The sequence below is a fragment of the Colletotrichum acutatum genome, assembly GCF_030867785.1.
Source record: "Colletotrichum acutatum strain CBS 112980 chromosome Unknown BDZ83scaffold_5, whole genome shotgun sequence".
Classification (NCBI taxonomy): Eukaryota; Fungi; Ascomycota; class Sordariomycetes; order Glomerellales; family Glomerellaceae; genus Colletotrichum; species Colletotrichum acutatum.
Window position 1 is genome coordinate 797,484 of NW_026848999.1, and position 26,776 is coordinate 824,259.

The window sequence follows — 26,776 nt, forward strand, 5'->3', positions numbered from 1 at the left end:
TTACTGAGCGGCTCATCACACCCCAGCATCCAGTTCAACCGCCCACCATGCTCTTCTTCAGGTAAGTCTCAAAACTCATTCGGGGAACGCGATATTTCATATGCATTCAAGCCTAGAGTGTGCGCTCCGCGCACGGTGGGTGATGCAGTCACTGACGTTACGCCCACTAGTTTCTTCAAGACGCTCATCGACCACGAGGTCACCGTCGAGCTCAAGAACGACATCCAGATCCGCGGCATCCTCAAGAGCGTCGACCAGTACCTCAACATCAAGCTGGAAGAGATTTCCGTCGTCGAGGAGCTCAAGTACCCGCATCTGGTCCGTCTGCCGCCTGCCCCTCCCCCTGCACCCAGGCTCTCACGTACCCTTGTTCGGCCGGAGAGTCAGCCTGGAGAATGTCGCTAACGAAAGTATGCAGAGCTCGGTCAAGAATGTCTTCATCCGTGGCTCCGTCGTTCGTTATGTTCACTTGCCTGCTGGCTCAGTAGACGTGCCCCTCCTGGAGGACGCGACGCGCAGAGGTGAGTCTTGCGTTTTTATCACATCATCGCAGGTTTGGGGACAGCGCTAACGCTATCACAGAGGCTGCTGCTCAGGCCGCAAAGGCGAAATAGGCTATTGGTTGAATGGTCGGAGGAGTTCAAAATGACGCGTTTGTATCATGGCGATATGGCCGGGGCACTGAAAAAGCCGGTCCTCGCATGTGGTGGAATGAAGCCCAAGCCTCACAACCAGGTACACGTGCTCAGCGATATTCTTGGCGTCTGGCAAGACCTGGTGTGGCAGCGTACTATGGAGTATGAACAGAGGGGATATAATATCCAGACAGAGATCTCCGGAACAAATCAAATAATCAACGAGACTTGCGCCCGACCGCCACGGCATTCATTATTCATCATGCTATTCTGATGAAGCAAGCAATCACCACCAGACGCCTCCTCCACGGCTGTCTTTGCCGTTCCACAGTGCAACTTCTTTACCCTCGCCCTCTTCGCCTTCGAGAGGATGGACGAGTCCGCCCTTTCTCCTCTCAGACAGCCATTTATCGATCCAGCCCTTCATCCTCTTCCTCGATACTTCGCTGCCGACATTGACCGTGGGTACTACTTTGTCAATGCGCAGGGACATCACGAACATGGTCAGCTCCCGGAAGCTGCTATGCTCACTGTATGGCACTCCAAAGCACATGGCTTCCTTCGTGCTGCCGCGTTGCGCCACGAAATCCTTTGCCCCAAACCGAGGCCGCCAAGCCTTGCCTTGAAGAATCTGTGTCATCGGAATCGTGCCAGGTTGAGTGCTAGCTGTCACCGCCTTGCTGGCACCTTGGGGACGGTAGTTCCAGCCGGAAGGACGAAATCCTACGATACGACTGAAATGCGGCTTGTATCCATTGAGGTATTCTTGTAGTGTCTCGGCGCGGATTTCCATCAGCATTTGCATGTGAACCTGAGCTTCGTGCGGATTATCCGTCATAAGTGCCGTCAGCTCTGGGTCTCCGAGTTTGGACACGATACGGATCTTCGACTTGGATGCAAATATTTTGCTCCCTAGAGCTTGTGCAATAGCTTTGCAAATCCGCTCCTTGCCAATTGAGTAAGTACCGCAGATGACAAGGAGACGTTCCTTTGGTGCATTTTTCTTCTTCGCCTTTGCAGTAGCGTCGTCCGCATTTGTCTTCGTGAAGAACTTGCTGACCGTTTCCGTGCCAGCCTCTCTATTGATCTTGTCCCACGTGTTGTCTTCTGACGTCTGGTCCGGGGCAAGTGACTTGCACATGTCTGCGCATGCCTTGATGACGTCGTTCTGAGGGGGGAAAGAGTAGCGAGGGTTGAGGTAGGTCGTGTCCAAGTAACAGACATCAATCTTTTGCTGCTTGAGTTTGCCTGATACCGAATCTTGTATGTCGGGCTTGAGTAAAGGATGAGCAACCTGAGCTGGACAGGCTCTGAAGTCGCCGCAATGCAAGATTCTTTGCTTTCTCGCATTTGGCCCCTTTCCCATTGTTTTCTCAAACAGAAATAGGGAGCTGCCGGGACAGTGGTTGGCAGGGATCATAGTCACCGTCACACCCTCGGTGCCCGGGACCTCCTCTGTCTGATTGAACTCTAGAGCAACAACCCACTTAGCAGCAACTCGCAATTGCATCTTGACCAAGTCTCCGGTGACTTTGCTGCAGTAGATTGGGCCGTGCGTCCAGGTGGAAGTCAAGCCGATATAGTGATCGCTGTGAAAATGGCTCAAGAAATAGGCATTGCATCCCTTAACCGCACCGTACCTGAATGCATCTACGCATATGTAGAAACCAGGCATGATCTTATAGAAAGGACAGGTCCGTTGATACGCGGGCTTCCCACGTGATGAATGCTCTGCAGCAGCGGCACCGGCCCACGCAGCGTCTTCAGCATGGCCGGACATCAATTTGGTGAAGGCAGAAGTCGACTTATTTTGGACTTCGCTCAGCTTGAATGGGTTGGCTTGGCCCTGTCGTGGTACTGCTGCGCGCGCGAGTCGTTTGTTTACTTCGGGGGGTTCGAGAATTGGCGGTCTGGCGATTTCGTCTTTGACTTTCTTTGCCTCTTTGGGTTCGGGTAGTGGTATTGGGTTGCCATCGAGGCAGGCATTTACATGCCGTGTTGCTTCGTCAGCTGTAATACCAGCGAGTGTGCCGTCGCAGATGGGACAGTTGGCCACCATGGCATCGCTAGGCCGCACGGGATCGGCTAATTCGTCACAAGAATAGTCGCCCGTATCCGCAGCCTCGGCTTCTGCTTCCAAACGGGCTTGCTCCTCCATAAACTGCATCATGCGATACTCTTCACCGCCGAAATCTTCGTCGTTGGGGAAATCTTCTAAGTCACCAAAGTCGTCAACATTTGCAAATTCGGCGTCGATCGAGTCCTCAACCTTCAATGGCGGTGGCGGGCAGCTCGTTTCCGTCGCTGGCGGTTTTGCCTCCTCTTCTTCCTCCTTCAGCTGAACTAACGGCGTAGCAACATTATCTTGCTTCGTTGACGGAGACATCGCGTCGTCCTCCGACTTGACCGGTGGGACGATGGGCGGTCGACTGCGAATAGCACCGATGAGACTTGGTTTCCGAGCTGTCGGGGCTGTTTCTTCTTCTTCACTGTCAGATTCGTCGAGAAAGGGGCCTTTCCGCTTAGTGGCCACCTTCTTAGAAAGCCTCCCTGCGGGTGATGATGGTGGTGGTTCGGACACCACAGGGCTCTTGGAATCTCTTGCGGCTGATTGTTCCCCTTCGTTGTTCTCAGGCTCTTGGCTTAGCCGCCGCTTCTTGTTTGGTACCTCAACCTCATTAAACCTCTCCTCCTCCTCCCATGGTTCGGCATCGTATATCTCTGGTACCTCATCATCTTCCTTTTGGGGAACAACGAGCTTTTCGTGGCCGTCAATGAACAACGTCTGCTCAGGCTTTTCGGCCTTTTGAAAGAAGCTTAGAATGCTAGCATTGGGTTTTCCTGTAGGCTTCTTCGAAGGAGGCAACCTGGTCAACGGTTTTTTGGGAGTCGTCGTAGGCCTCTTCCGCGATGCCGATGATGGAGGGCCCATTTTGCCACAAATGCACAGTGAAGGGGTGCCCTTCTCAAGAAATCCGGATTGTGGAGGGTTTTGATGTTGCAAGTTCTGTCGAGACCGCCATCTACACTTGCATTAAGCTGCACGAGTCGGGGGCGGAATCTGGAGGCGAAGTCTGGAGGCGAAGTTTGGACAAGGGGTGAAATGGTCAAAAAGTAATGACGTTGGGGCTATGACTGACTAAAACACGAAAATCGCGGGGTCTTTTGAAGTGCGTCGCGAAGTCACGTGCTCCTTCCAAAAGATTAAAGTGTTTGGTCTTAGCTCCGATGTAATGACATTCCTAGAAATACATAAAGAGGCAACCATCCCTGAGCACGATGTTCTTATAAAGAGAATGTCTCACAGTTTTGATTAAGGATAAGGTGTTTTGCTACTAATCTACAAGCCAAGTGCGACCATGTCCGCGATTCAGGGAGTCACATTCAATTCAATCAAGTCCTCTTTCGTCCCGTTTCCCAGTCTTCCCATGTACCTTTACCCAAAGCCAGGCATCTCCATCACAGTCCGAGCTTCGTACAAGCATGCGAAAGCCCATTCATAACTGAGTGCAAAGGACTCATCAGTGCTCTGTAGCATAGACAATGATTTCCACATCGCTGGGACCTCGTTCGACGGCCCGACGGCTGCTACGCATGAGCTCCCAGTGGAAGCGCACTTTGATGTACGCCTGGCGCACCATATAAACGGTGATAGAAGTGATGATAGCCGCCAACGCCACACTGGTACCCAGTACATTGGCGCCCCCATTGAGCCGATGCTGGCGCCAAAGTCGAAATAGGCGTGCCTCGACGGCAAGTAGGCTGAACTGCATACAGAGGTAGGAGAAGGAGCCGAATCTTGCGACGTTGCGTGGTAGTTGATACCGGCGGCAGAAGCTGGTCCGTCTCTTCTTGTGGATGATGTAGGGAACCTCGGTCGCATAGATGATAATGTGGCGGACAAAGAGTATCATGAAGTAGCGAAGCGTCAAGGTCGTTGTGCCTCCCACGATGGCGGAGCGGAGAGCCAAGACCACGATGAGGGCGGTGATAATGTCACGACCGATGGTCATGTACACTAGCATCGTCGCTATGAGTTGCGCGTCATCAATCTTCTGTTGCTGGTTGAAATAGTCCATGGCGAAGACTTTGATGCGTGTGGCAGTGTCGATAGTGGAATTCGCTCTCAAAATACCGAGCAGCTGTGTTTCTCGTTTTTGAATGGAAAGGGAGCTGAGTGTGTCTGTCCTGCTGCGCGTTTAGTTCTGATGTTTCAAAGATACTGAGAATGATGGAACAATCCGAGCAAGACTCACTGATGAAGTTGTTGATAGCGTGCCGCGGTTGATTGTTTACCACAGCCATGATTTGAGAGAGAGACCATGTACGAGGAAGAAAAGGCAGCTCAAAAAGAAACAAGCTGAAAAGAGAGTGTTGATGTTGAAACTAGGTAGGGTGGGTATTTGTCGATACCCGCCTTTCACACCGTTCTGGGCATCAGGGCCCGTATGGTTAGTGGTGAGGATGGCCAGCTCAAAGGGGGCGAATCATCATGGGCTCAGAGTCAAGGTACTCCTTGTGATGATTGCCTCCCTGGGAAGTCTCTTGACCAGACTTGCGTGTTTCTAACTTGAGCCTTCTCACTCGAACGCATAGCTTATTGACCCTCTTGTGATGGCTGAGTATTTGCATCTTCGATTGAGATTCAAATGAATTGTAAGATGAGAAAGCACTGATTGGTGTTGTGAAGTCAAACTTCACTGTCCCATGCAGAATGAACTGGAAACACTCGTTTCTTGCTTTTTAGCAGTTTCTTCGACGAAAGCCATAGCCTGCCTGATCGAATATCTACTTCCATCCCTTCACATCTTTCGATACAAACGAGATTTACCATCCATCGCCATCTCAACGAGCATTGTTGGTTCCTTGGTAGAGTCTAAGGCGTATCAAGGATGATAAATCAAGCTGAGGGCTTGTTCTCGTTCAGATCAAGACAAATATCCAACAGTCTGACAGCATTTCAATGTACAAGGAAACGCCCGGCTCCGCCACTTACATCTCATTCCGTGATTCGATATAAGCAAGAATCCAGGGGCTACTTCGAACAATACTCGTGATCATCTCAATACACTACTCGCCCCTATAGCTCTCAATGAACTCAGCCACGTCAACAGCCCCATGCGCCCTCGCAACTTCAGCTGCCGTCCCCTTGACCTTGAAAGGTACCCGCGACTTCGTCGGCATGACCTGCTTATCGATACCCAGCTCTAGAAGCAACTTGACGCACTCCATTTTGCCTGTCCTCGCCGCATAGTGCAGCGCAGTGTAATTCCCCTCGGCCTTGTGGTGCAAATTCTGGCCACATCCGAGAAAGAAGCTCGCGCATACAGCGCTTCCGCCGCTCAATGACCAGACAAACGCATTTGTGCCTTGAGGCGTCAAGTAAGACCACTGAGCTCCATTCTTAAGAAGAAGCCTGACCATTGGCAGCGAGCCGGTCTGCGCAGCTGCCATGATCGGAGTCGCTTTGCTGCTCCCCTTTGCCTCTACGTTGGCCCTATTATCTAGCATAAGACGAACTATCGGGAAGTCCTTGGCCCAGACTGCCGTATGGAGAGGTGTATCGTTGCTAGATGACTTGGCATCCAGATCGGCCTTGTATTTGATCAACAGCTTAGCCAGCTCAAGCCAATGCTTCGTCGCCGCAAGATGAAGAAGAGTCATGCCATTGCTCTTTGCATTAGGATCTGCGCTAGCTTCGAGAAGCTTGATCGCGGTGCCTAGATCCGGGTTGCATGCGGCGTACCACAGGGCAGTCGGCGCTGTACCGTCTTTTGAAGTCTCTCTCGCATTCACGTTGGCTCCACGTTTGAGCAGAACGTCTACGGCGCCTGAGTGTTTGTTCTTGACCGCAACGAGGAGCGGCGTTTCGCCCTGAGAGTCTCCTGTCAGCGGTAGTTCGAGAGTTTTGGCCTCCTTGGTCAAGATCTCGAGCTCCTTTGCGTGCCCACTGGACGCAAGCCCGTGAATCGGAGTTCTGCCGGTTTTCCAAGCCCCAAGCGTTGGATCTGCTCCTCGCTCGACGAGTAATCGAATGATTTTCAGGTTGATGACAAAGTCATTTTTCTTATCCTTCTCCGGGGGGATGCATGCCTTATAAAGGGGAGTCTGACCCCATTTGTCTCGAGCATTTGCGTCTGCCCCCTTATCGAGCAAATACTGCACAACAAGATATGCAGAACTCCTCACGGCTGTGTGTAGCGGCGTAGTTCCGTTGGCATTCCTGATCTTCCAACTGGCCCCGCTCGACAACAGCGCCAACGAAGTGGGAATCTGTCCTCGATTGAGCGCTTGGTGCAAGGCTGTATCCTGAAGCGCATTCTGGACATTGACGTCTGCTCCGGAAGCAATAAGCCGGTCCAGGACGAGCAGAAACCCCTCGCGAGCAGCAACATGAATGGCCCGGTCACCGCGGTCTCCTAGAGCTATGTTTACAGAGACGCCTTGGGCCAGAATGGGCTCAAGGTCCTCAAGCCGCCCTCCTCGGACGGCGACAAAGAGGTCGTCAGCGAATCGCTTGCCTGTTGTGTTGATCTGAGTATCTGATCTACTCTTCTTCAGCTCCTGCGGTGGCTGTAAACCCAGGTGAGGTGGGTTTTGCCTTTTCAGAAATTCGGTCAATATTTCTCTAACCTCCTCTCGAAGAGTGTCGACCCCCTTCTGTACATTATTGACGCCCTCCTTTACTTCTTGACCAGTACGCCTATGACTTGTCAGTGTGTGGCTTTATTTTGATCAGCGTCTGGCTTGAGTACGTACACTTGCAATAGCTGAATGACAATACCAAGGCGGGCTTTCTGATCTTGGATACTTTGCGCAGCATCCGAAAATATCTCCTCCTTCCATAAGAACTTCGCCTTGTCCCACTTCCCCATGCGCGAGTCGCTTTTGCTCTGCACCTTGCTGAGTTCTCGTTCCAAATCTTTGAGCGTCTTCGTCAATTTATCCATGCACGTATCAAGCAGGTTCCGCAACCCATCCTCAGTACTGTTTTTGACCGGGTTTTTGAGAACATCGGTCTGTGAGACTTGTTTCTTCAGATTGAGACACACATCTTTCGTCAAGTTGCACTCTACAATGATCTCGTGTACAGCCTTGGGTGCGTTCTTGTACTTTTCCACCAGGCTTTGAATCTGGCGGGCGACGCCAAAAAGTTCGACGGCACTCGTTAGGGCGGTGATGGGATCCATCTCGCACGGAATGTAGGTCTTGGAAGCAAGGTTGAAGATACCCCTCCCACGAGCGCAAGCATGGGGCGAAGGTAAGCTTCATATAACAGCGGAGAAATGGTATCGTGGTGCATCGCCTCAGCTAGCCATCTGTCTGCGGCCAATCGTAACTGTAGCTAGGGCTGACATGCATCAATGCTACCCACCGGCTGATATTTCACAAGGCTGCCTCTCATTTCGGTATCACTGCTGTGGTGTCTTTCTTCGAGAAGAGGGGGCGGGCAAGCTGCCGCATAAGTTTGAAGTTAGATAGAGAGATGTCTCATAAGCTCAGTGATTGAAGCCATTGTAGTCAGAAACCATGCGCTTTTGACTGCTCCGGTGTCTAGAAAGCCGACTTTGGACCGCTGTTCTACTACGAATAAGCAGCTAGACGCCATGGCACCTTTCGATGCATCATTTGCCCCAAGACCACAAAATGATCATGATCGAGTGCCATCACCGGCGAGCCTTGAGTAAAAATCTTAAACTTCACCAACTCTGTGATGTGTCGGCTATGATGCCGCAGCCGCCTCCTCCAGCGAGGCCAGCACCGGGCAGGGCACAACAGACCCCCCTCTCATCACTACCAGCTCCATTGTCACGACTTTCCAAGGTCTCTAAAAACATATTCTACGGAGAATATACGGAGAAAATGAGTCAGAGAGGACAGTTACAGTGACATCTATGTCAGCAAGAGGGGCAATGAAGACAGCTGTAGTGAAAATGCTAGTACTAAAAAGTCGAGTTCTTAGAACTGATTCTAAAAAGCAGGACTGAGGCTGTGGGTTATAACTTTCCTCGTTTTTTTGTTTACTCTGATAAAGTCGCATCCCTTTCCTTCTGGCGCCTCAGCAAGCAGTCAGTTGAACGAATGGCTTCAGCGAATGGTAGGGTTAAGTCGACTCGACTCCAGTTTACAAATATCCTGAGCGCGCAATGAGTATTTGGGCCGGTCCCAGTGCCAGTCATATGAATTGGTCGTTCCCTTGAATTATCTCAGCTTTCCCCACTCACTCGACTCGGTTTTTGGATGCGAATGGGCCAAGTGATGAGGTAGAACGTCTCGTTGACAATATTGTCGCCCTCTTGACTGATCAAATTGCGCGACTGGCTGTACCGGGGACACTGCAAATAAACAGGTGAGGGGCAATGACGACATCCACCGAACATCAGTAGACAGGGAACGGGGTTATGATGAGAAGGTTTAGCTCTCAATAACAAACCGTTCAGTCCTGGAGGCTGCTCTTCCTGGGACGTAAAGTGACCGATGGTCAGATGGCGCCGACAATGAGCGTACTACCAGCACACCCGAAAGTCAATGAGTGACGGCGACGCATGCTAAATCCAGAATCTATGTTGGTCGCGCAAAATGATCCCGAAGAAACAGGAATGAATGCCGATGGCGGCGCTCACTGGAGGCTAGCGCTGGGCTGATGCTAATGCGTAATGTTCCCAGAGCTCTCACGAAATCCAGGTACGTAAACCAAAAGTTTTTATCAGAGCAGAGGCTGCTGCCATTCGCTGATGGTCTCATCGAGCCGTTGGTTGGCTTGTCCTAGTATGCCATGTGTGTGGAAGTACCGTTGTGCCGTGGAGGCAGGGGGGATCAGCTCTCAAGCATGTGCAAGTGCTTCTCGAAGAGAGATGGAGGAAACCTTGGCTCACCAGGAGTATCACCTACCTGTAATCCCCACGCCCAGCGGCCCCCAAGACACTAGACATCCCGCATTCAGTCGCAGGCTTGATGAGCTGCCTCCCAGGTTCGTGGATGGGTTGACTTCTGTCAGAGAGATAACCTTAGCTTTGGGGGGCGGGGGAGGTATCCCTACTAGGTGATCACTCACACTCACTGATAAGTAGATGTGCTTAACTTATCTTACCTTACCATATGATGTGATGTATGGTAGAGAACTGCCAGGAACAGGTGCCTTATCTATATATAATATCGCTGACGTACCTGTTCTCGATTTGTTATTCTCTCGTCCCATCTTGCAAAGTTGCTCAAATAAAGTTGCGCACCCACGGTGTTTTTCTCCGAAAGACATTCCCACTCAACTCATCCCACTACGAACTCACTCACTGAAGCTCACGAACCACACACCCTACATCACACCTTAAACTCGACCACGATGACTGCCGAAGTATCTCACGGAAGAGGTGGCGCCGGAAACATGGCCGTTGACGACACCCAGTACGTCGACGGCGAGGTCGTGAGAGCAGGCCCCGAGGGGTCTCAGGGAACTGGCGCATTCAGCGCAGGTCGAGGAGGTGAGTCTTGACGCGGGACGAGTGCGCCCAGCGCATCGCCTTATCACCCAGCCCGCCAAGCGGCATCGGCGCATTCGTCCACTTGGCCGATCCTCCGCCCCTGGCCATGATCACTCACTCTCCACCCCACGATGTCTTTAGCTGTCGCAACTCGTTCATAGTCAAACGCTTCGTGCTCTGTAGGCTAACTGGTTGCGCCCTGCCCTCCAGGTGCCGGTAACATTGGCGACGCGAAGAAGGAGCCCGCTCCGCGCTCCGACAAGGACCTCATCCCCGAGGAGGCCTACCGCCCCTCCATGGAGGGTCAGGACTACCACGTCGGCCGAGGCGGTGCGGGCAACGCCGTCGAGACGGATAAGTCAGCCGCTCACAAGGACATTGACCACGAGAAGAAGGCCGCTGCGCAGGCTCGTGCCGACGGCCACTCGGGCGTCAGCGTCGCCGACAAGCTCAAGGCCAAGATCCTCGCGCCCTTCCACAAGAAGTAAAAAGGAAAAGACTGCCTGTCGGAAAAGCAAGCCGAGATGGGGAAAGGAGAAAAACGGTAATTTTGGGTGTTGATGTGTTGCGACGGATGCTGGTTGAACCTGGGCTGGAAGTTTGTTTTTGACATACCCTTCACGATATCCCCCATTTCGTAAAATCTATTTCGTGTCCAGACTTTGTCTCGACGTTCTAAATGATATCCTGCCACTGGCATTATTGCAAAACCCTTACCAAACTGCTCTTACCATGTTATCCCTTATCAGGCATCCCAATGTGTTGATCGAATTTTTGGTGTGCGTGGGTGCAACCATAGGCGCGACCAACACCTTCCTCACTCAAAATATGAGTCTAAATGAGAGAATACGTTCGGGAAAGCCTAAAGTATGAGTCAATACTCATAAAAAGACACAACTAATGTGTGTGTGGAAAAAACAAAAGGAAACGACGAAGACAAGATTCGAACTTGCGCGGCCGAAGCCATTTGATGGAAGGCTCTGAAAATGCAGAGTTAATTCGAGTCAAACCCATTAACCACTCTGGCACTTCGCCATTATTTATTGATGAAAGGAGGGTTCAAAATGCGGGTTATCTCGCTTTGTTGGTGAGACTTGGTGAGGAATCTCATGTGTGTCCTGTGAAGATGCGGATGAGTGAGTGTCGGAGATGCTCGGTGTGGTGTGATGGTCCGTGCACCAGCGCTAGACCCGGCTAGTGGGCGGTGTAGTTGAACTCGGCAGAAACTCGGCAGGGTATGCCGGGTCTATGCCCAGCCACTCAACCACTTCAGTGCAACATGGGAATCAGTGTGGTCGGAATCAAATCATCTTCTCAAAAACCTTTCCAGGCCTGACATCAACCTTCAACTTCACATCTTCGTAGGAGCTTTACTTCGTCAAAGTATCGAAGTAGCCGCAACCCGAGCTCCATGTGCCTGTTTCACCTGGTCACCGGACACATGCCTGCTACAGACAGTGGATTCTATGGGTCTTCCGCATCGAGGCCCGTCTTCGCGGAACCTTAAACTGAAGCGGTGAACTTTCGCGGGATGCAGCGTCCAGATAGCTATCCGCCTACGTTTTCGAGAAATGACAAGCATCCTCAGTACGCAGAGTTTGCCGCTGCCATCGATACTGCCCAGATTCTTGTTGCCAAACAATGTCGATGGACAGCATCGATCATGGCGATGCTAGCGCATCGCCACGTCCGCGCTTTGCAGTTTTCTCTCACGTCGACTCGATTTACATGTCGGTGATCGTCGCTCAGGGTCCAACGGGTCTTGAAATGTGGTGGGCAGACACGCTCACTGGCGCGAAGAGGAACCGCAGATCGCTCGGGCACTTGCAGAATGCCCGCCCCCGCAAGCCCCAGTCCGGCTTGGATCGTCATGAAGCCTCGCCGCAGTGCTGCGACGAGAATTGGATTGCGACACACATAGCAGCTGCGTTTTGTTATGAGATAAATGAGAGCAAGAGGAGCGTGGTTGAGTGCGAAATTTCATTGAACGGAGCCTTGCAGTTTTTGCAGTATCAACATCCAAGGAACGCCGCATGCGAGTTGAAATTGACCCGGGGTCGTTTTTACCCAACTGGAAAACCAACCACTCCCAAGTCGGCACGGCTCTAGCCAAGGAAACGCAAACCCCTGGAGACTTGGTGAACCTAACCCGGTGAGGTACAGTTGACAGATCTGTACCGATATTTCAGCTTTCAAAGGTCTCGACTCTATCAAGTCTACGATACTCTGGGTTTCCAAAGAACCCGATGGGGTTGAGACGCCGATTCGTGTCAATCAGGGATGGCTTGTATCCCTATGAGGCCGAACAAGAGAAACTCCATAGCCGGGGAGGCCGTTGAAGAATTAATTAATGCAGTGGGATTCAGCCTCTTGCGGTGTAGGCAACGCAAAGTGCCAATGGCCATGGTAGTTGGAGATGGGGAATTTGTGGTGTACGATCAATACCCAATCCCAAAGGCGGATGCAGCGCATATCCATCGACGCATGCCGGCCATGGAATATCGGACGAATGAAGAACCTGGTTCGTCTCACAACGCATGTCGTTCAACGCGCATCCTCTCACGATAAATGGAGTCCATTGCCTCATAGCGCGATGTGCTTCAAGCGTGGCAGCGGCGCTAGGAAGGAACACCGTCCCATCGGCGATGGTCTAGTTGGATGCATCCATGTTTGTCGTCGCAGCGCTTGCGAGATTGGGCAACGGTTTTCGTCGCGAATGGGGTATTTGGAGAAGATTTTGTGACTCCCTTACACACATTACAGACGTACAGGGAGGAGAGCGGTTAGGCGGAGGAGGGTTGAGAGGGGAGATGCGACGTGATGAACGGCGGACGGCGGGCCTTTGGTGGCCTTGGCTCAGCTTAGAACGGCTCCGGCAAAGGAGCCGCGGCGCAGAAGACAGGCAAAAGGGCAGAGAGCAACCAAGTAGGCATGGAGCTAGAGGCTGGTAGAGACCATGGATTGACACTGTCACCCCGGATGTCCATGTCCTTGCCTCTCTGCTCTGGCCCGGCCTGCTTTCGACGACTTTTGCGACGCCATATAACCAACCACGCCGGCCCACAGCCGGATCTTGCAAACCTGACGACACATTAACCCGCCTCGCCTCAGTTTTCCCGTCCTGTTTTTGTTCTACTTTCTTCTCCAGTTCTGTCTCATCTTTCCATCATCTGTCCTGGTATTGACTGGTAGAATCCGCTGTGGCCCCATGTTGCTGTCACCGCTGACCAAAGACCGACCTGGCAACTCGCAAACACGGTGTATTCGGACTGACGCATAGCGGTCACCGTTGAACAACTCGCACAGTCGCAACTCACAATAGTCGCCTCTTGTCTCGGGCCCATGACGGCCAGCACCCTGTATTCGGAATCGACAGGCTCTCACACGCGAATACTCCATTGACGTGCCCTCGGAAAACAGATTGGGTAGGCTGCTACCACAGCCAACAGTAACAGGACAGTGGAAAATCACCGAGTGGTTCGACTCAGCTGCGGCATCAGCGGGGTCCGAATACAAGCCCGTCATCAACTCGGCTCTCACTTTTGGCGAGGTGCCTAGCACTTGCGACGAGTACGACGCTTCAGTGCTGGGTGCCTTGCCCGAGCCGCACCCGCATCTGCACCCGCAATCCGCATTGGCACTGGAATTCCGCGGTCGCATTATCTGACTGCATTACCTACCTGCCCGGTTGGTAAGTCAACTTCCCCTGGTAAAGGTACTTTGTGTTCCGTACTTCGTCGGAAGTGAGATGCTCAACAGATGTTGGCAGGTTCCGCGGGTCCTTCTGCAGCAGTGCAGCCTAAACTCAAGGCAGCTGTAAGTTGCGAGAGACGGAAGAAACGGGAAAGAGGCATTTCTCCAGTTCTGGTAGTTCTGGGCCATCTGGACCTTGTTCTGGTTGCGTGCTGTGACCGGAGTGCATCCGTCCGGTGAGACAAGGTGACAGGCCCGCACAGGCACAGAAGTCAGCTGTCCGACCTTGCCCATCCAGTAAAGCTGCGCCCACACCTGCGGCCTACCCGTGTCAGCCGCCATGGTTCCAAGACAAGAGCAACACGCTCGACCACCACCTGCACCACGCTTATGGTCGCGTCTTTCGACTCTGTCAAAACGCTCCTTTCGCTCCTTCACCTCCGACTTTGAGGCCGATGACGAACGTTCCGATACAGATTCCGACTTCGACAGAATGAGCGGCAGCAGTAGTGACGGTTTCCTTCACGGCCCAGGTCGTTACAAAGGCGAAGACACTCGGCCCACGAGCCAGAAAGAGCTGTCTGGTTGGTATGCCTACGCCTTTGCTGCCGAAACCTATGTCATCTGTGGTAAGCTTCCAGTCCATGAATCTGGATGTGTGTGCATGCGCTGACTGAATATAGCTATCGGTAAGTCGTCACAGTCTACCACTCCCTTACTCGAGCAGTGACATTCATCGCGAGACAGTAATCAAGCTGTGGAGCCTGGACAGCTCGAGATGCTGGCGCCACAGCATTGCCGCGCACCCCGCCCCGAACTCGTTGCGCTGACACCACACGATGCCCAGGTTCTTTCATCCCAATCCTCCTCGAGACCCTCGCCCGCGAAAATGGCGTCCTACTGTCTGATCGAACAACCCCATGTGGTACGAGCGATTCGAAAAACAAAACTGATGGACAATGCGTCGTGTATCCTCTGGGTATCGAGATCAACACGGCGAGTTTCGCCATGTACACGTTCTCCATCAGCGTCCTGCTGCAGGTTCTCCTCGTTGTGAGCGTCAGCAGTGCCGCAGATCATGGCAACTCGAGAAAGAAGCTTTTGCTCACGTTCGCCTGGGTTGGAAGTTTCTCCGTCATGGCCTATATCTTTGTCAACAAGACCACCTACCTCCTCGGTGCTCTGCTGGCTATCGTTTCGAACACATGTTTTGGCGCCTCATTCGTGCTCCTCAACTCATTCTTACCGCTATTGGTCCGGCATCATCCGGAAGTGATTGCCTCCGAGACTGTTCACACTCCCGACTTGGGACACTCGGACCTGGAATCGCGACCTCTCAATGGTTCTTCCTTTGACGAAGATTCCGCCGCTGCCGAGGTTGAAGACCAGCATTCACCCTTACTCGGTGGGCATGGAAACGGAAACGGAAACGGAGGTTACCCTCTGGTTCGGAAAGCTACTCACGAGGAGCTTACTTCGGTCGAGCTCCAGCTGTCCACTCAGATTTCCGCCAAGGGAATTGGCATTGGCTATATTGCCGGCCTATTCGTGCAGTGTGTTGCTATCGCCATAGTGATTGCACTGAAAAACACTACCTGGTCGCAAAGGGTCGCATTGTCTTTTTGCGGTCTTTGGTGGGTATGTAACGAATCCCCTCTCTCTATCTCATTCCCGTCGCCTCGGCGCATTATCCACCGTTACTGACCGTCTTACAGGCCGTCTTCACGATCCCTGCTGCCATGTGGCTCCGCCCTAGGCCAGGTCCACCAATGCCCATCACGTCGGGCAAAGGAATCCGAGCGTGGCCGACCTATGTGGCTATGGCCTGGAAATCGTTATTCAACACTGTCCGGCTGGCTCGTCGCTTGAGAGACATCGTTCTGTTTCTATGCGCATGGTTTTTGGTTAGTGACGCGATTGCAACGACGTCTTCCACGGCCATATTATTCGCCAAAACGCAACTCCACATGAAGCCTTGGGCTTTGGGTATGATCAATGTGATCTCCACTATAGCCGGTGTTATCGGTGCCTTCAGCTGGGCCTTCATTTCACGCAAGTTCCATCTGAAGCCACATCAGACAATCCTTGTCTGTATCGGTCTCTTCGAGCTCATTCCGATCTACGGACTTCTCGGATATTTGCCGATTGTGCAGAGATGGGGCGTTATCGGACTCCAGCAACCGTGGGAAATGTATCCCCTAGCTGCCGTGTACGGACTGGTGTTGGGAGGCTTGAGTTCGTATTGCAGATCGCTGTACGGCGAGCTGATCCCCGAGGGAAGCGAAGCAGCCTTTTACGCTCTATACGCTGCTTCCGACAAAGGTTCGAGTGTTTTTGGGCCTGCAATTGTCGGAGCCATTATTGATCAGTCTGGTGATATCCGGCCGGCGTTTTGGTTCTTGGCGGCATTGGTTGGGCTTCCGGCGCCTCTCATCTGGAGTGTGAACGTGGAGCGGGGCAAACGGGAGGGCCAGAAACTTGCAGAGACGATTGAGGGATTCAAGAGTCTACAGGGCGAAATCGGCAGCGAGACTGAGGACAGCGACGACCGCCCGATTCTCAGTGCCTATGATGATGAGGAGGAAGAAGTCGAACACGAGCATAACCGGACCAGGGGTGATTGAGCCCCCATCACCGAACACATCTGCATAGCAACGGCGTAGGTAAATCAAGTTAGCGATATTTTTTTTTCAATCAAAAGCGCCAAGTAACGAACAGTCGACTTTGTCGTTGTTTCCGTTGTCGTCTGTACCGCCTCTAACATCCTCGCCGCCTCCGTGGTATACCCTGTTTTCTTTGTTGCTCTTTGACCCCTCCACCCTTCTGTTCATATTTGCGTCAGAATACTCGGGAAGAGTGATTGACTGCTGATTTGAACGATGATGGAACCTCTATCGTTTAGAACCACCCACCAAGCTCAAGGTTATATGAGGAAAACGGCATATCGCATGAGACACGAACACTGTAGTTATAGTAAAAAATCATGGTAAAGCGACGAGACTGGTATATAGCCAATCAGAAAACGGAAAAATAAGTGTCGGCGCTTGTTGTGGGAACCTCGGAGACAGACCAGGATTTTGGTAGGCGCGGATGGTTCTAGCTCCTGTCGTATGCTGTGCTTACGTGACACGCCTGGTCCATTTGTGGCACGGCACTCCGCACACCTGCTGCCCGCATCGTGGTTGCTGGTCCGTCCTCTGGGTCGCTGAGGTGGGTGGGTGGTGGCAGTAGACGCTCGTCGGAGGTATGCCGCGCTCACGTGACTCAGCAGAATAATCATCCTGCGCCACCTTTTTTTCGCTGGGTAGCAAGAACGCGCTCCGCTCCTCGTCCCGGAATTGCCAGATCCTCAACCCGCGATTTTCCCAATTTTGCGCATCGTGGCCATCATTGGTCGTCGATATCTGGCCTGGACCATCTTCAGGCTTGCCAGAGTATTTGCACTCTTGTCAAAGTCAACAAAGAGCGCCCATCTCGGACCGCGCGCTCGCCACATAGCTTCATACCACCCCCGGTCCTTTGGGCGACCCATTCGTCTTCCAGCCACCCCGTGCTCCTTCCCTTCGGTCGCGACATCCCAGCGAGCTTTTTGCACCAACGTCATTCGTCTCGGACACCATCAATCGAGATCGCATCACTCCGAACACTTTCATACCCGCGATAACATCACCGCACTCGCGTTTGCGACTCCGAACCTCCCACTACACCAATCATGTCTACTTCGCGCAAGCGCCCTCGCGCCGAGGTCGAGGAAAACAAGGCCGAATGCCCCTTTAGCATCACCTACGCCGAACCCGACATCAAGGCACAGAAGAAATCCAAGAAGAGGAGGAAACCGGAGCAAGAAGAGGAGGACGGGAAGAAGAGCTCCAAGCAGCTCTCTCCCTTCTCCCCTTCTGGCGACTTCAATGGCAAGAGCGCTAATGATGTTCTGGACTTGGAATACCACGTGCACCCGCAGAAGAAGTGGTTAGAGATGACGCGATACAATAGCTTCGTCCGTAAGTTGTTCAAGAATAGTCCATCTGTGATGGTCTTGCATTAACAGTGACGGTCGCTAGTAAACGGGACGAAGTATTTCAGTGAGGGCTTTATCTATGTCGCAAACGACCAGACAGTCCAACGCCAAAAGGCCGCAGCGGAAGGCTCGACAGATGCCAACGAGCCCGAGAAGGTACTGAAGCGGTCCAAGTCCGAAGACGACTGGGTAGCGCGCATTCTGGAGATTCGCGCTAGTGATGAACACCACGTCTATGCGCGCATATACTGGATGTACTGGCCGGAGGAGCTGCCGGAGGGCACGATGGAAGGAAAGAGATACACGGGAGGTCGTCAGCCGTACCACGGCCACAACGAGCTGATTGCTTCCAACCATAGTAGGTTTAATGCTTCACTAAACAGTGATCTCAGTACTGACGAGATGCAGTGGATATCATCAACGTCGTCAGTGTGACATTGCCCGCCACCGTCAAGCAATGGATCGAAGAGAACGACGACGAGATTCAGGAGGCCCTCTATTGGCGTCAGGCCTTTGACTGTCGCACCCAGCAGCTCTCGGTAAGCATAAAATACTCGCAGCCTAGACCAGGCGATTGTAGCTAACCCGTCATACAGTCAGTTGAACGCACCTGCAAATGCCGACAGCCCGCCAATCCGGACAAGACCCTCGTCGGGTGCTCCAACAAGGAATGCGGAAAGTGGCTACACGAGCACTGTCTTCGAGAAGAAACCCTGATGCGAACATACGAGCGACTTGGCAAGGACAAGCCCCATTTCACCGCGAAACCCCCGACAGATGGAATAGCGTCGGTCGCTGAGAGCGACAAGGTCAAGGAAGAAAAGCCGCTCGATGACGGTGTAAACGAACCCCTCAGCCCTACTGAGAGCGGTGCCGACGTGAAGCAAACAATCGATGCCAAGCCGAGCGATGCGCTGGAAGAGACCAACGGACAGTCGGTAACCGAGGGAACGCCTGCCGTTGTCGATGAGCGCGTTTCGCAACCACCCACAACTCCTGCCACACCAACTGTACCCGAGGTGTCGGCAGCGGCGTCGTCACGCAAGGTGAGATCCTTCAAGAAGAAGCCAGCCTCCACCGACGCAAAGCCGTGGGAAGGCTTGTTCGAGGCGAGGATCTTGATGGACATGACCCCATCGACGATCGAGATTAGGGACCTTCGAGAGAACGTCACCGAAGGCGAGAAGGTGTGGACTGAGCCACTGCTCTGCGTTGTTTGCGGAGTGGGAATCAGCTAAATAATTGGCCTCTACATGGCTGCCAAATCATCGATCGATCTCTTGAATTAGGGGTCATTTCACAACCCGCCAGCGCGACGATGGGGTGTCGAGCTTCACTTCTCGATGTACTTATTCCAGCAGGCACTTTATTCAACACACCGCTTTGCGGTGACTTAGGAAGTGCTGCTGTTTTGCTTATGACGATTTCCAGTATGACTGGGGTTCGTAAGCCGACCCTGAAGATAAGTATTGGGAGAGGAATGGATGCCAAGAGGCACGTTGCAGGAGACGAGACAGGACAGGTCTGGACAGGCGGAGCGAGACCTGGACAGCTGAAGGCGAGTCTCGAGGAAGAAGAGTGGTTATTCGGGTGCGGCTGGAGTGCAGTTTTATTTTTCGCGCGAGGCGTTGGCGAATGGAGGGGGGTTCATCTCGCAACTGAGTGAGGTTGGCATAAGGAATCGGTCTTGGTATATTCTCAAGAGACAGACAGAAGGACGCCAACAAAAGGGGACGAAAAAGGCGAATATGGCCAGCAGAGCGGCCAAATTTGGAGACCAGAGTCTTGCGAGCAGTTTCCTAGAGCTTACATGGTTTGTGGTCAAATGTTTACCTTATCCTCTTTTACTCTGCATCAGCCATTGTCATGATTGATGAGACTTGCTTGATTGACTAGAGACATCTCATTTGTTCACTGTGACTGCCGTTGTCCAACATCAAGAGCTCCAGGAGCTACAGATACAGTGGAGAGCTGTGCTGACTCGAAAGGTAGCAATAGCTCCAAGAACTGGCTCCCTTTGTTCAGCTACCTACCTACCTTAGGTAAATGGGTAGGTGGGTGAGGTACCTCAAATAATGACGTGCCTTTTTGTAGCTCCATGCCTCTTCAACATGAGGTGGTAGGTGCAGCCCAGAACTCCCTGGCGGTGGGGTCCTGGGGAAGTACACCCAGGGGCTAAGGACCGTCTACCCCGCCAGACCTTCCGCTAACACCCCAACCTCAAAGACCATCCAAATCCAATCGACACCGCCACCTTTTCATCGCCAACGACTCCGAACAAGCTTAAGGACAACCTTTTCCAACGGTAGACACGCATAAAAAGAGCCCATCATGGCCTCCGTCGACCCTTTCGACTCGGCTCTGTAAGACCGCAGCAGCCCTGACCCCTTGAACGTCATGCATCAAAGCAAATCATCTCTAACCTCTGCCGCGTGTCTCCCCGTTCTAGCGACCTCCTCCGCCGTCTGAACCCGAAACACACGACCGACCACCTGAATGCAATCATTTCCCTCGCACCGGATCTGACGGAAGACCTCCTCTCGTCCGTCGACCAACCCCTCACCGTCAAGCGCTGTAAGCAGACGGGCCGCGACTACCTCCTCTGCGACTACAACCGCGACGGCGACAGCTACCGCTCCCCGTGGAGCAACCAGTTCGACCCGCCTCTGGATGAGGGCGGCGTCGGCGGCGTCGGTGCCGGTGGTAGCGAGGGCGCCGGCGAAGGCGCGATCCCCAGCGAGAGGGTCCGCAAGATGGAGGTCAAGGCCAATGAGGCGTTTGACGTGTACCGGGATCTGTACTACGAGGGTGGTGTGAGCAGCGTATACTTTTGGAACCTAGATGATGGATTTGCCGGTGTGGTTCTCTTGAAGAAATGTGAGCTCCTGCCTGTGATCGGGGATTGGACCCTTTAGCTGACGAGACACTTCCCAATCACAGCCGCGACCCCCGGCGGAAGCGCAGAGGGCGTATGGGACTCGATCCACGTCTTCGAGGCCATTGAGCGCGGCCGCACGACGCAGTACAAGCTCACATCGACCGTCATCCTTTCGCTCTCCACCTCGACCAACGCCCTGGGCGACATGGACCTCAGCGGCAACATGACGCGGCAGGTTGAGCAGGAGCTCCCCGTCGACGGCGACGAGAGTCACATTGCCAACGTGGGACGGCTCGTTGAGGACATGGAGCTCAAGATGCGAAACCTGCTGCAGGAGGTCTACTTTGGCAAGGCCAAGGACGTCGTCGGCGACCTGCGGAGCGTGGGCAGCCTTAGCGAGGCTAGTAGGGACCGCGCGGCGCAGAGGGAGATTATCGGGAGCATGCAGAAGTGATCGAATCCGGTCTGGTCCTCCTTGAGCTTATCAAAGGCTGTATCCTAGGAATTGGAGCTACGATTGATACCCCGCTCATGAGATTGCGGGCATCGTGGTTGATGGTAGATCAGAGTAGCACGCGCGTGGCGCCGGATATCGAGATCGGGTTATACGGCTTGGCTTTTTCCAAGCCAGGCTTCTCAATATCCCCAAGATCGAATTTCACTGTTGTGCGTCGTCGGCGTCGGGATAGGATGGGGAAAAAGGAACGATCGCTCGCGTGTCTACATCTCTTGTCTTGAATCTCTAGATCCCCTGGGAGATATATTTATCTTGCTCCTGTGGCAGGGCTGTAGCCCATCACACCCTCCGTTCCACCTTTTCTGAGCTAGAATGAAACAAGCGATATTACAAGAAAAGATTGGTGTGGCTGAAATGCAAACATTCGCGTGACTCTTGTTTCCTTGGTAAATCTAATGCAGGGTCTCTGATTCGAGGTATTTGGAGGAGTTGTCTCCGATGTTGGGCACGTCGATTTGTTTCCTCTTTTTGAAGTTTCAACAAAGCTCCCCCGATCGATCTGTAACACTGTGGCGCTTGGAACGGACCATCACTCCGGCTTCAAAGACTTTTGTTTCTTTGCCTCTTTTCGGTATACGCAAGTATACAAGTCCTTGGTTCATGGTACGGTTCCCTCTGTTGGGAGAGATGCATTCTCAAACCTGGATCATATGTTTAGTGTATGTTACGCAGCACTAGCTGCTTCACAAATTCCATAATCGATGCATGACACCACTGATTCGGCTTGTGTACGTCTCCTTCTGTTTTCTTTCTTTTGTCTGGTTATCTGATCTTGATTGATGGCAGTGCGTTGGAGTACCAATTGGGCAACGCTTCTGAACTAGAAATGAGGAAAGAAATCTTTGCAACATATGACGTTTTGCGGGGGGGGGGGGGGAACCCGGCTGGTTGATGATGTATTGAGGGACCTGTAAGATCTTCAACGTTAGAAGAAGGAGTTTATCATGTGTTGTCTTTATACAAAGATCTCGATCAACAGGCGAGGGTTTCTTTCTGGCTCCTAGCAGCCAGAAAGGAGAGGGCTGGCTGGATGGGCGTGACTTGGTTGGCTTCAGCTCAAGTCACAGCTCAGCACCTAGTGGATGCAATTTCTCTCAAGAACCTCGGAAGGCTCGTCTCTGAACTTGATCAATAGATGGGCAAGAAAGTGGTTCATGAACTTACCAAGGAGTGACAATATACTAAATGGGTAGGCTTACACGGCAAGCCACCCATGTAAGTTTCCAGCAAGATCTTCCAAGCTGCTCTCGTTCTGGCATTTCCTGACTCTCTACCATATTCTCACTTTTCAAGCGCCCCACAGGGACCAAGAGACAACATTTGGGCAAGAAACTGTGAGTGAAGCGGTCAGACATGACACTGGTGAAGCTCACCTACGGGCAGTAAGCTTAGTTGTGGCCAATTGCTTTACGCAACAGGTTCCTTTGGCTGTGTCCGCAAAGTGATATGCCGGGAATCGATTTGACGATGGTCGGGTAACGTAACGTGGACCGAAATCGTGAGAAACACCACTCAACAGCCTGGAAGCCGATATCCTCACACACAGAGGCCAGTCGGAGACCTGCCGATGTAGAAGCAGTTCTAACCTTGTGGCGTTTGTAAGTGTACCGGGAACGTGGTTGCATAATACTACCCATGCCGCAAACTATGCGTCAAATTAGGACCGATAGTAGGGGTCCTACAGAGGTTCGGATCACATTGAGCCAGAGCTGACAGAGACTTTGTTGCCCATTCTGATTGTGATTCTGATTCTCGTTCTCGTTCTCAGAATCGTTCTCACAGAATTGGGACACGTAATCGAACGAACAGATCCGATCAGTCGAAACCCCCGTAACCTACCTCATGTGCCTAGCTGGAAGGTAAGCTCCAAAGCGAACCCGGTGACCCTGGCATCGTCGGATTCATTCTATATGTCCGGTTCGGTCTGCTTGAAGACGTGAGGTACGCGGACCTTGACACACAGCGAACGCTGAGCTCCCTATGTCATTTCGATAGCCTTTGGGGGCGCAGTCAGGATTTGTTTGATGACGAAGAGCATGAGTGTCGCACTGGGCGAATGATGCCCAACGTTGCCTGTCGAAGCTTAGGCGGTTAACGCGCCGACGCGGGAGCTGTCCATTCAAGGCGGGGTTTGGTTTGCTGAGGAAGAGACCTGACAGAGTTGGCGGTTGCTGCACGGGTTGGTGCTGTGGAGCCTCCTTGGCTTGATGACGGACTTGCAAGATCAATAGTTGGCTCTGGCTCTGTCTCTGGCGCCGAGGGCGGCTGGGTTCCTAGCTCCAACGTCGTTGGCGTTGGCGTTGGCGCTGGTGCAGGCGTCGACGCTGGTGTTCGTGCCTTGGTGGCGCGTAACCACTGCCAAAGTCGGTTATTTTGGGAAACACATGAGAGTGAATACGATGCAAGTCAATGTCTCTCGTGCCCTCGTTGATCTTCAGGGGCCTAGCTGATGTGAAAAGCGACAAGATAAGGGTTGGTAATCTGGATAAATGGATTAGCACTCACTTCCGCCCAAAAAAAAGAAAGCCTGTGTGCTCCGTTGCAGAACAGATCCCACAAGATTTCTAGAACATGCAGCAGATCTCTTCTAGGACTCCCCGCATGCAGGATGCAGGGAGATGCGAAACGCGAAAAGCCAAATGGCCGAAAGCTGAGCCCGAGCCCGAACCCGCCCGTGGAGCGCGCCGGTGCGTGTGCGGTTCACTGGTTGATAGCCCCTTTTAAAGTTGACATACGGCGGCATGGCCCAGGTAAGAAGCGCCCATCTGCGAAGAGCATCATGGAAGGCCCCTGAGCGGGAACGGGGCGGGATCCATGGGATGGACATTTTGCGCCGCTGGCGCTAGCCGGAAGCTTGGGACGCAAGGTAAGGTAGCCAACAGGAACAGGAGAGCCAATAAGAAGTTTGTTTTTCCTTTGCATCTCGCATTGCTCATTTCGTAATTTGTTTCCAACGAGATGGGCGTGTTACTCAAAATCGAGGCTGATGGTGAGACAAGATCTGTTGTATCACTGTCTTGACTTGAGGGGATGGACTGTGGATAGCCGTGGTTCCTGGCCCGGGCCGGACAACAAAAAGAAAAGACGGAGATGCCGGCCGGCAAGCAGGGCAAGCCGCAAGTGTTGAAGTGAGTGCGTGGGTGGAAGACCGGGAACAGCGGGAGGGAAATCGACAAGTTGCCATCGGGCATGGATTGTTCCCTGCTTTTTGGCGAAGATCTCGGTGGCACGGGAAGGGGTGGACACGATATCAGGTATGTGTTGGGAGAAACCTGAGTCGGAACGCAACAGAACCCGAGGCTGTCAAGAGACATCATTGGACAATAGAAGGCGATTAGGGCGCGGAATTGCAGTGCGAGGGCACCGTAGGCGCGTACCTTGCATGGCCTTCTTGAGAGAATGGCACCGATGTCTCTCTTTGGCGAGTTTACCTAGGTATTCTGTCTCTGAAGCATTGCGCGCATGTCTCTGCCGTGTATTTGGGATTCGACGGAGCCAATAGATGCAAGAAAGTGACGACAATAACTCCGACCAGGGAAACAAGTGACGGGGACAGGCCTGGTTGTGAAGGCTCTGAGCAGCAGAAAGACACAAGTCTCTCGTCTGGATTTCGATTCCCGGCAGAACGAATGTTCATTGATGAATATGACTGACCTCCTCCCTCCCCTCTTGTGACGATAACTGATAGAGAATGCTTGTCGTCACCCAAAAGATGGTGGACGCCACGGGCATGTAGTGGACCGGGGGATATCTTGCTGCTGCAACGATGTGGGGTTTCTGAGGAAGCACGGGGCACTGTAAATTTCGCGACAAGGAGGCAGGCGCAGGACATCTTGGTGTCCAGCTCATGGCTCCCGAATCCCCACGGCCTTTGTGTATCGTGTGACCGAGAGAGAGCGGGGGGATGGCGAAGAGGCAACTTTGGCGAAGACGGTCGATATCGGATGAAGATGGGCATGCGATACCGGAGCTGTGGTCGTAAAATCTAGTCAGTGGTATTTCGCCCCCTGGAACGCTGGCTTACCTAGTGAGAGTGATATCGCGGCCCTTTTCAGATGCCTAGTAGAGGTACGTTATCCGGACCAAAGTTATTCACTCGGTAGGAAACCTAGCACGGCAATTGGGTATTAGGTAGTAGGTGCTTGTATCGGTAAGATAGAGCGCAGTAGCCGCCGCCAGAACATGTTCCTCTGGATCGGGGATTGGCTTCTTCGTGGATTACGCCGCAGCCAGGGTTCAGGGTGTTGGAAAAGGTTGCTCTCTGGGCTTTGGAGAAAGCAGAGGATCGTTAGCGTGTCGACGGAGTGACTCAGACGGAGCTGGCACGGCAGGCAGGACAATATGGGACATGTCAGCGAGTAGCGAGCTGCGTACATTGAAACTTGAGATGATGGCGGGAAGACGCCGATGGGAGCTGCTGCAAGCTAAAGCTACCTTACCTTAGGGTAGGCACGTAGGTAAGCAAGGTGTGGTGGTGGTGAGGTCAGCAGACAGGGGCTTGAGAATCGGGAGGCAAGAGCTGATGGGAGCAAAGTTGTGTGTTCCTGCTCGGTGACTACCTTACACAGCCTCAGCACTCCGTCCGGGGATCAAGAAGTTAAGGAAAGAATGGGCTGGAAGTTGGACCTGCCTGGACCTGAAGCTGGCGGAGAGCAAGTGGCAGGAGCCGTCCACGGGTTAAGGTACCTACATGTACCTACCTTTGACTTAGGTACCGGTACTCAAGTAAGAGAGGCAACAGCAGCCCAAGCCAAAGCACCTGGCAGGGTTTAGTTCTATAAGTATGAAGTTTGAAGTTGCATAAAAGCTCCACCAGCAATCCATCGGCAGGGCAGGTTCATGAACGAGAACCCTCTCGATCATTGATCTTCCATTGTGTTGGAAAGCATCAACAAGTGTGAGACTGGGATTGTTCTGGTAACTTATGTGTGTGTCCCTAGGGATATTGTCATTTCCAGAATCTCCTCTTTTCCTCCCACTTTCTTCGAGTCTTCATAGTCGGCCCCCCAGTGCCACCCTCGTCCCTTGACCCGCTCTCCATTCGTTCCAACTTCCACGGCCCGCTCCAATATCCATCTAGCCCCCGTTTTGAATGACAGCACCATTACATTGGAGGATACTCCGTACTGGAGCTCGTTTTTGCTCTGTTTCGGCTCTTTTTTATTTTTATTTTTTTATGCTGCTGCATTTCCGTTAAAATTTTGACTATTTCCTCCTTATTATTCTGATACTTGCACGGGAGGGAACACCAAAAAGGGGAAAGGACTATGTGTCGTCTCAAGTTTTTTTCGATTTTGTCTGTTTCCACGACATGCGCAACGCTGCTGCTACCTTGACTTATGTGCTTTCCGATATCATTAGACGTAGCCAACCAACTCGAATCTTTTACACCAGAATAACACACACACACACGCACACACACACACACACACACCTACCTACCTTACCGTACCTTACCTTACCTTGCTTTAAGACGCACAAACATACCGTACTGCGTACCTTACACAAACACATATATACATATACAGGCGCACCCACGCACACCTGTATCCGTAC

General features: G+C 52.6%; 10 protein-coding genes and 1 non-coding gene across 11 annotated transcripts; 6 read left to right on the forward strand and 5 right to left on the reverse strand.

Moving 5' to 3' along the window:
- Positions 1–47: 47 nt before the first annotated feature.
- On the forward strand, positions 48–614 carry BDZ83DRAFT_747222 (U6 snRNA-associated Sm-like protein LSm2; the record flags this gene model as incomplete). Its single annotated transcript, XM_060513400.1, has 4 exons — positions 48–61; positions 171–318; positions 419–521; positions 583–614. 4 exons carry the CDS (start codon positions 48–50, stop codon positions 612–614), a joined length of 297 nt encoding a protein of 98 aa, XP_060370969.1.
- Positions 615–921: 307 nt separating this feature from the next.
- BDZ83DRAFT_565883 (DNA repair metallo-beta-lactamase) lies at positions 922–3,567 on the reverse strand (the record flags this gene model as incomplete). Its single annotated transcript, XM_060503812.1, has 2 exons — positions 922–2,967; positions 3,043–3,567. 2 exons carry the CDS (start codon positions 3,565–3,567, stop codon positions 922–924), a joined length of 2,571 nt encoding a protein of 856 aa, XP_060370970.1.
- A 331-nt stretch (positions 3,568–3,898) lies between these two features.
- Positions 3,899–4,782, reverse strand: BDZ83DRAFT_601119 (uncharacterized protein). Its single transcript, XM_060507078.1, has one exon. The coding sequence runs from the start codon at positions 4,712–4,714 to the stop codon at positions 4,157–4,159; it is 558 nt and encodes a 185-aa protein (XP_060370971.1). The 5' UTR covers positions 4,715–4,782; the 3' UTR covers positions 3,899–4,156.
- Positions 4,783–5,705: 923 nt separating this feature from the next.
- BDZ83DRAFT_747225 (ankyrin repeat-containing domain protein) lies at positions 5,706–7,825 on the reverse strand (the record flags this gene model as incomplete). Its single annotated transcript, XM_060513401.1, has 2 exons — positions 5,706–7,338; positions 7,395–7,825. The coding sequence occupies 2 exons, from the start codon at positions 7,823–7,825 to the stop codon at positions 5,706–5,708; spliced, it is 2,064 nt and encodes a 687-aa protein (XP_060370972.1).
- Positions 7,826–9,829: 2,004 nt separating this feature from the next.
- On the forward strand, positions 9,830–10,841 carry BDZ83DRAFT_344898 (uncharacterized protein). The gene is made up of 2 exons (XM_060502483.1): positions 9,830–10,114; positions 10,325–10,841. Exons 1-2 carry the CDS (start codon positions 9,976–9,978, stop codon positions 10,600–10,602), a joined length of 417 nt encoding a protein of 138 aa, XP_060370973.1. The 5' UTR covers positions 9,830–9,975; the 3' UTR covers positions 10,603–10,841.
- A 201-nt stretch (positions 10,842–11,042) lies between these two features.
- Positions 11,043–11,149, reverse strand: BDZ83DRAFT_t23. Its single transcript has one exon. It is a non-coding gene; the product is annotated as a tRNA-Ser (tRNA).
- Positions 11,150–13,246: 2,097 nt separating this feature from the next.
- Positions 13,247–13,774, reverse strand: BDZ83DRAFT_646795 (uncharacterized protein; the record flags this gene model as incomplete). The annotated part of the gene is made up of 1 exon (XM_060510012.1): positions 13,247–13,774. One exon carries the CDS (start codon positions 13,772–13,774, stop codon positions 13,247–13,249), a length of 528 nt encoding a protein of 175 aa, XP_060370974.1.
- A 373-nt stretch (positions 13,775–14,147) lies between these two features.
- BDZ83DRAFT_747227 (autophagy protein Atg22) lies at positions 14,148–16,431 on the forward strand (the record flags this gene model as incomplete). Its single annotated transcript, XM_060513402.1, has 4 exons — positions 14,148–14,436; positions 14,491–14,496; positions 14,655–15,445; positions 15,523–16,431. 4 exons carry the CDS (start codon positions 14,148–14,150, stop codon positions 16,429–16,431), a joined length of 1,995 nt encoding a protein of 664 aa, XP_060370975.1.
- A 1,088-nt stretch (positions 16,432–17,519) lies between these two features.
- BDZ83DRAFT_565837 (BAH domain-containing protein) lies at positions 17,520–19,063 on the forward strand (the record flags this gene model as incomplete). Its single annotated transcript, XM_060503803.1, has 4 exons — positions 17,520–17,808; positions 17,869–18,183; positions 18,234–18,364; positions 18,422–19,063. The coding sequence occupies 4 exons, from the start codon at positions 17,520–17,522 to the stop codon at positions 19,061–19,063; spliced, it is 1,377 nt and encodes a 458-aa protein (XP_060370976.1).
- A 1,093-nt stretch (positions 19,064–20,156) lies between these two features.
- BDZ83DRAFT_747229 (F-actin-capping protein subunit beta) lies at positions 20,157–21,157 on the forward strand (the record flags this gene model as incomplete). Its single annotated transcript, XM_060513403.1, has 3 exons — positions 20,157–20,188; positions 20,275–20,702; positions 20,766–21,157. The coding sequence occupies 3 exons, from the start codon at positions 20,157–20,159 to the stop codon at positions 21,155–21,157; spliced, it is 852 nt and encodes a 283-aa protein (XP_060370977.1).
- A 1,416-nt stretch (positions 21,158–22,573) lies between these two features.
- BDZ83DRAFT_646798 (uncharacterized protein) lies at positions 22,574–23,651 on the forward strand (the record flags this gene model as incomplete). Its single annotated transcript, XM_060510013.1, has 5 exons — positions 22,574–22,602; positions 22,740–22,818; positions 22,894–23,013; positions 23,073–23,079; positions 23,452–23,651. 5 exons carry the CDS (start codon positions 22,574–22,576, stop codon positions 23,649–23,651), a joined length of 435 nt encoding a protein of 144 aa, XP_060370978.1.
- Positions 23,652–26,776: the final 3,125 nt, after the last annotated feature.

Bases quoted from the DNA above. Each gene is read 5' to 3' on its own strand.
- BDZ83DRAFT_601119 (XM_060507078.1), bottom strand. From the start codon at position 4,714: ATGGACTATTTCAACCAGCAACAGAAGATTGATGACGCGCAACTCATA.
- BDZ83DRAFT_344898 (XM_060502483.1), top strand. From the start codon at position 9,976: ATGACTGCCGAAGTATCTCACGGAAGAGGTGGCGCCGGAAACATGGCC. The intron at 10,115-10,324 runs GTGAGTCTTGAC...CCTGCCCTCCAG, and splicing joins ATTCAGCGCAGGTCGAGGAG to GTGCCGGTAACATTGGCGAC.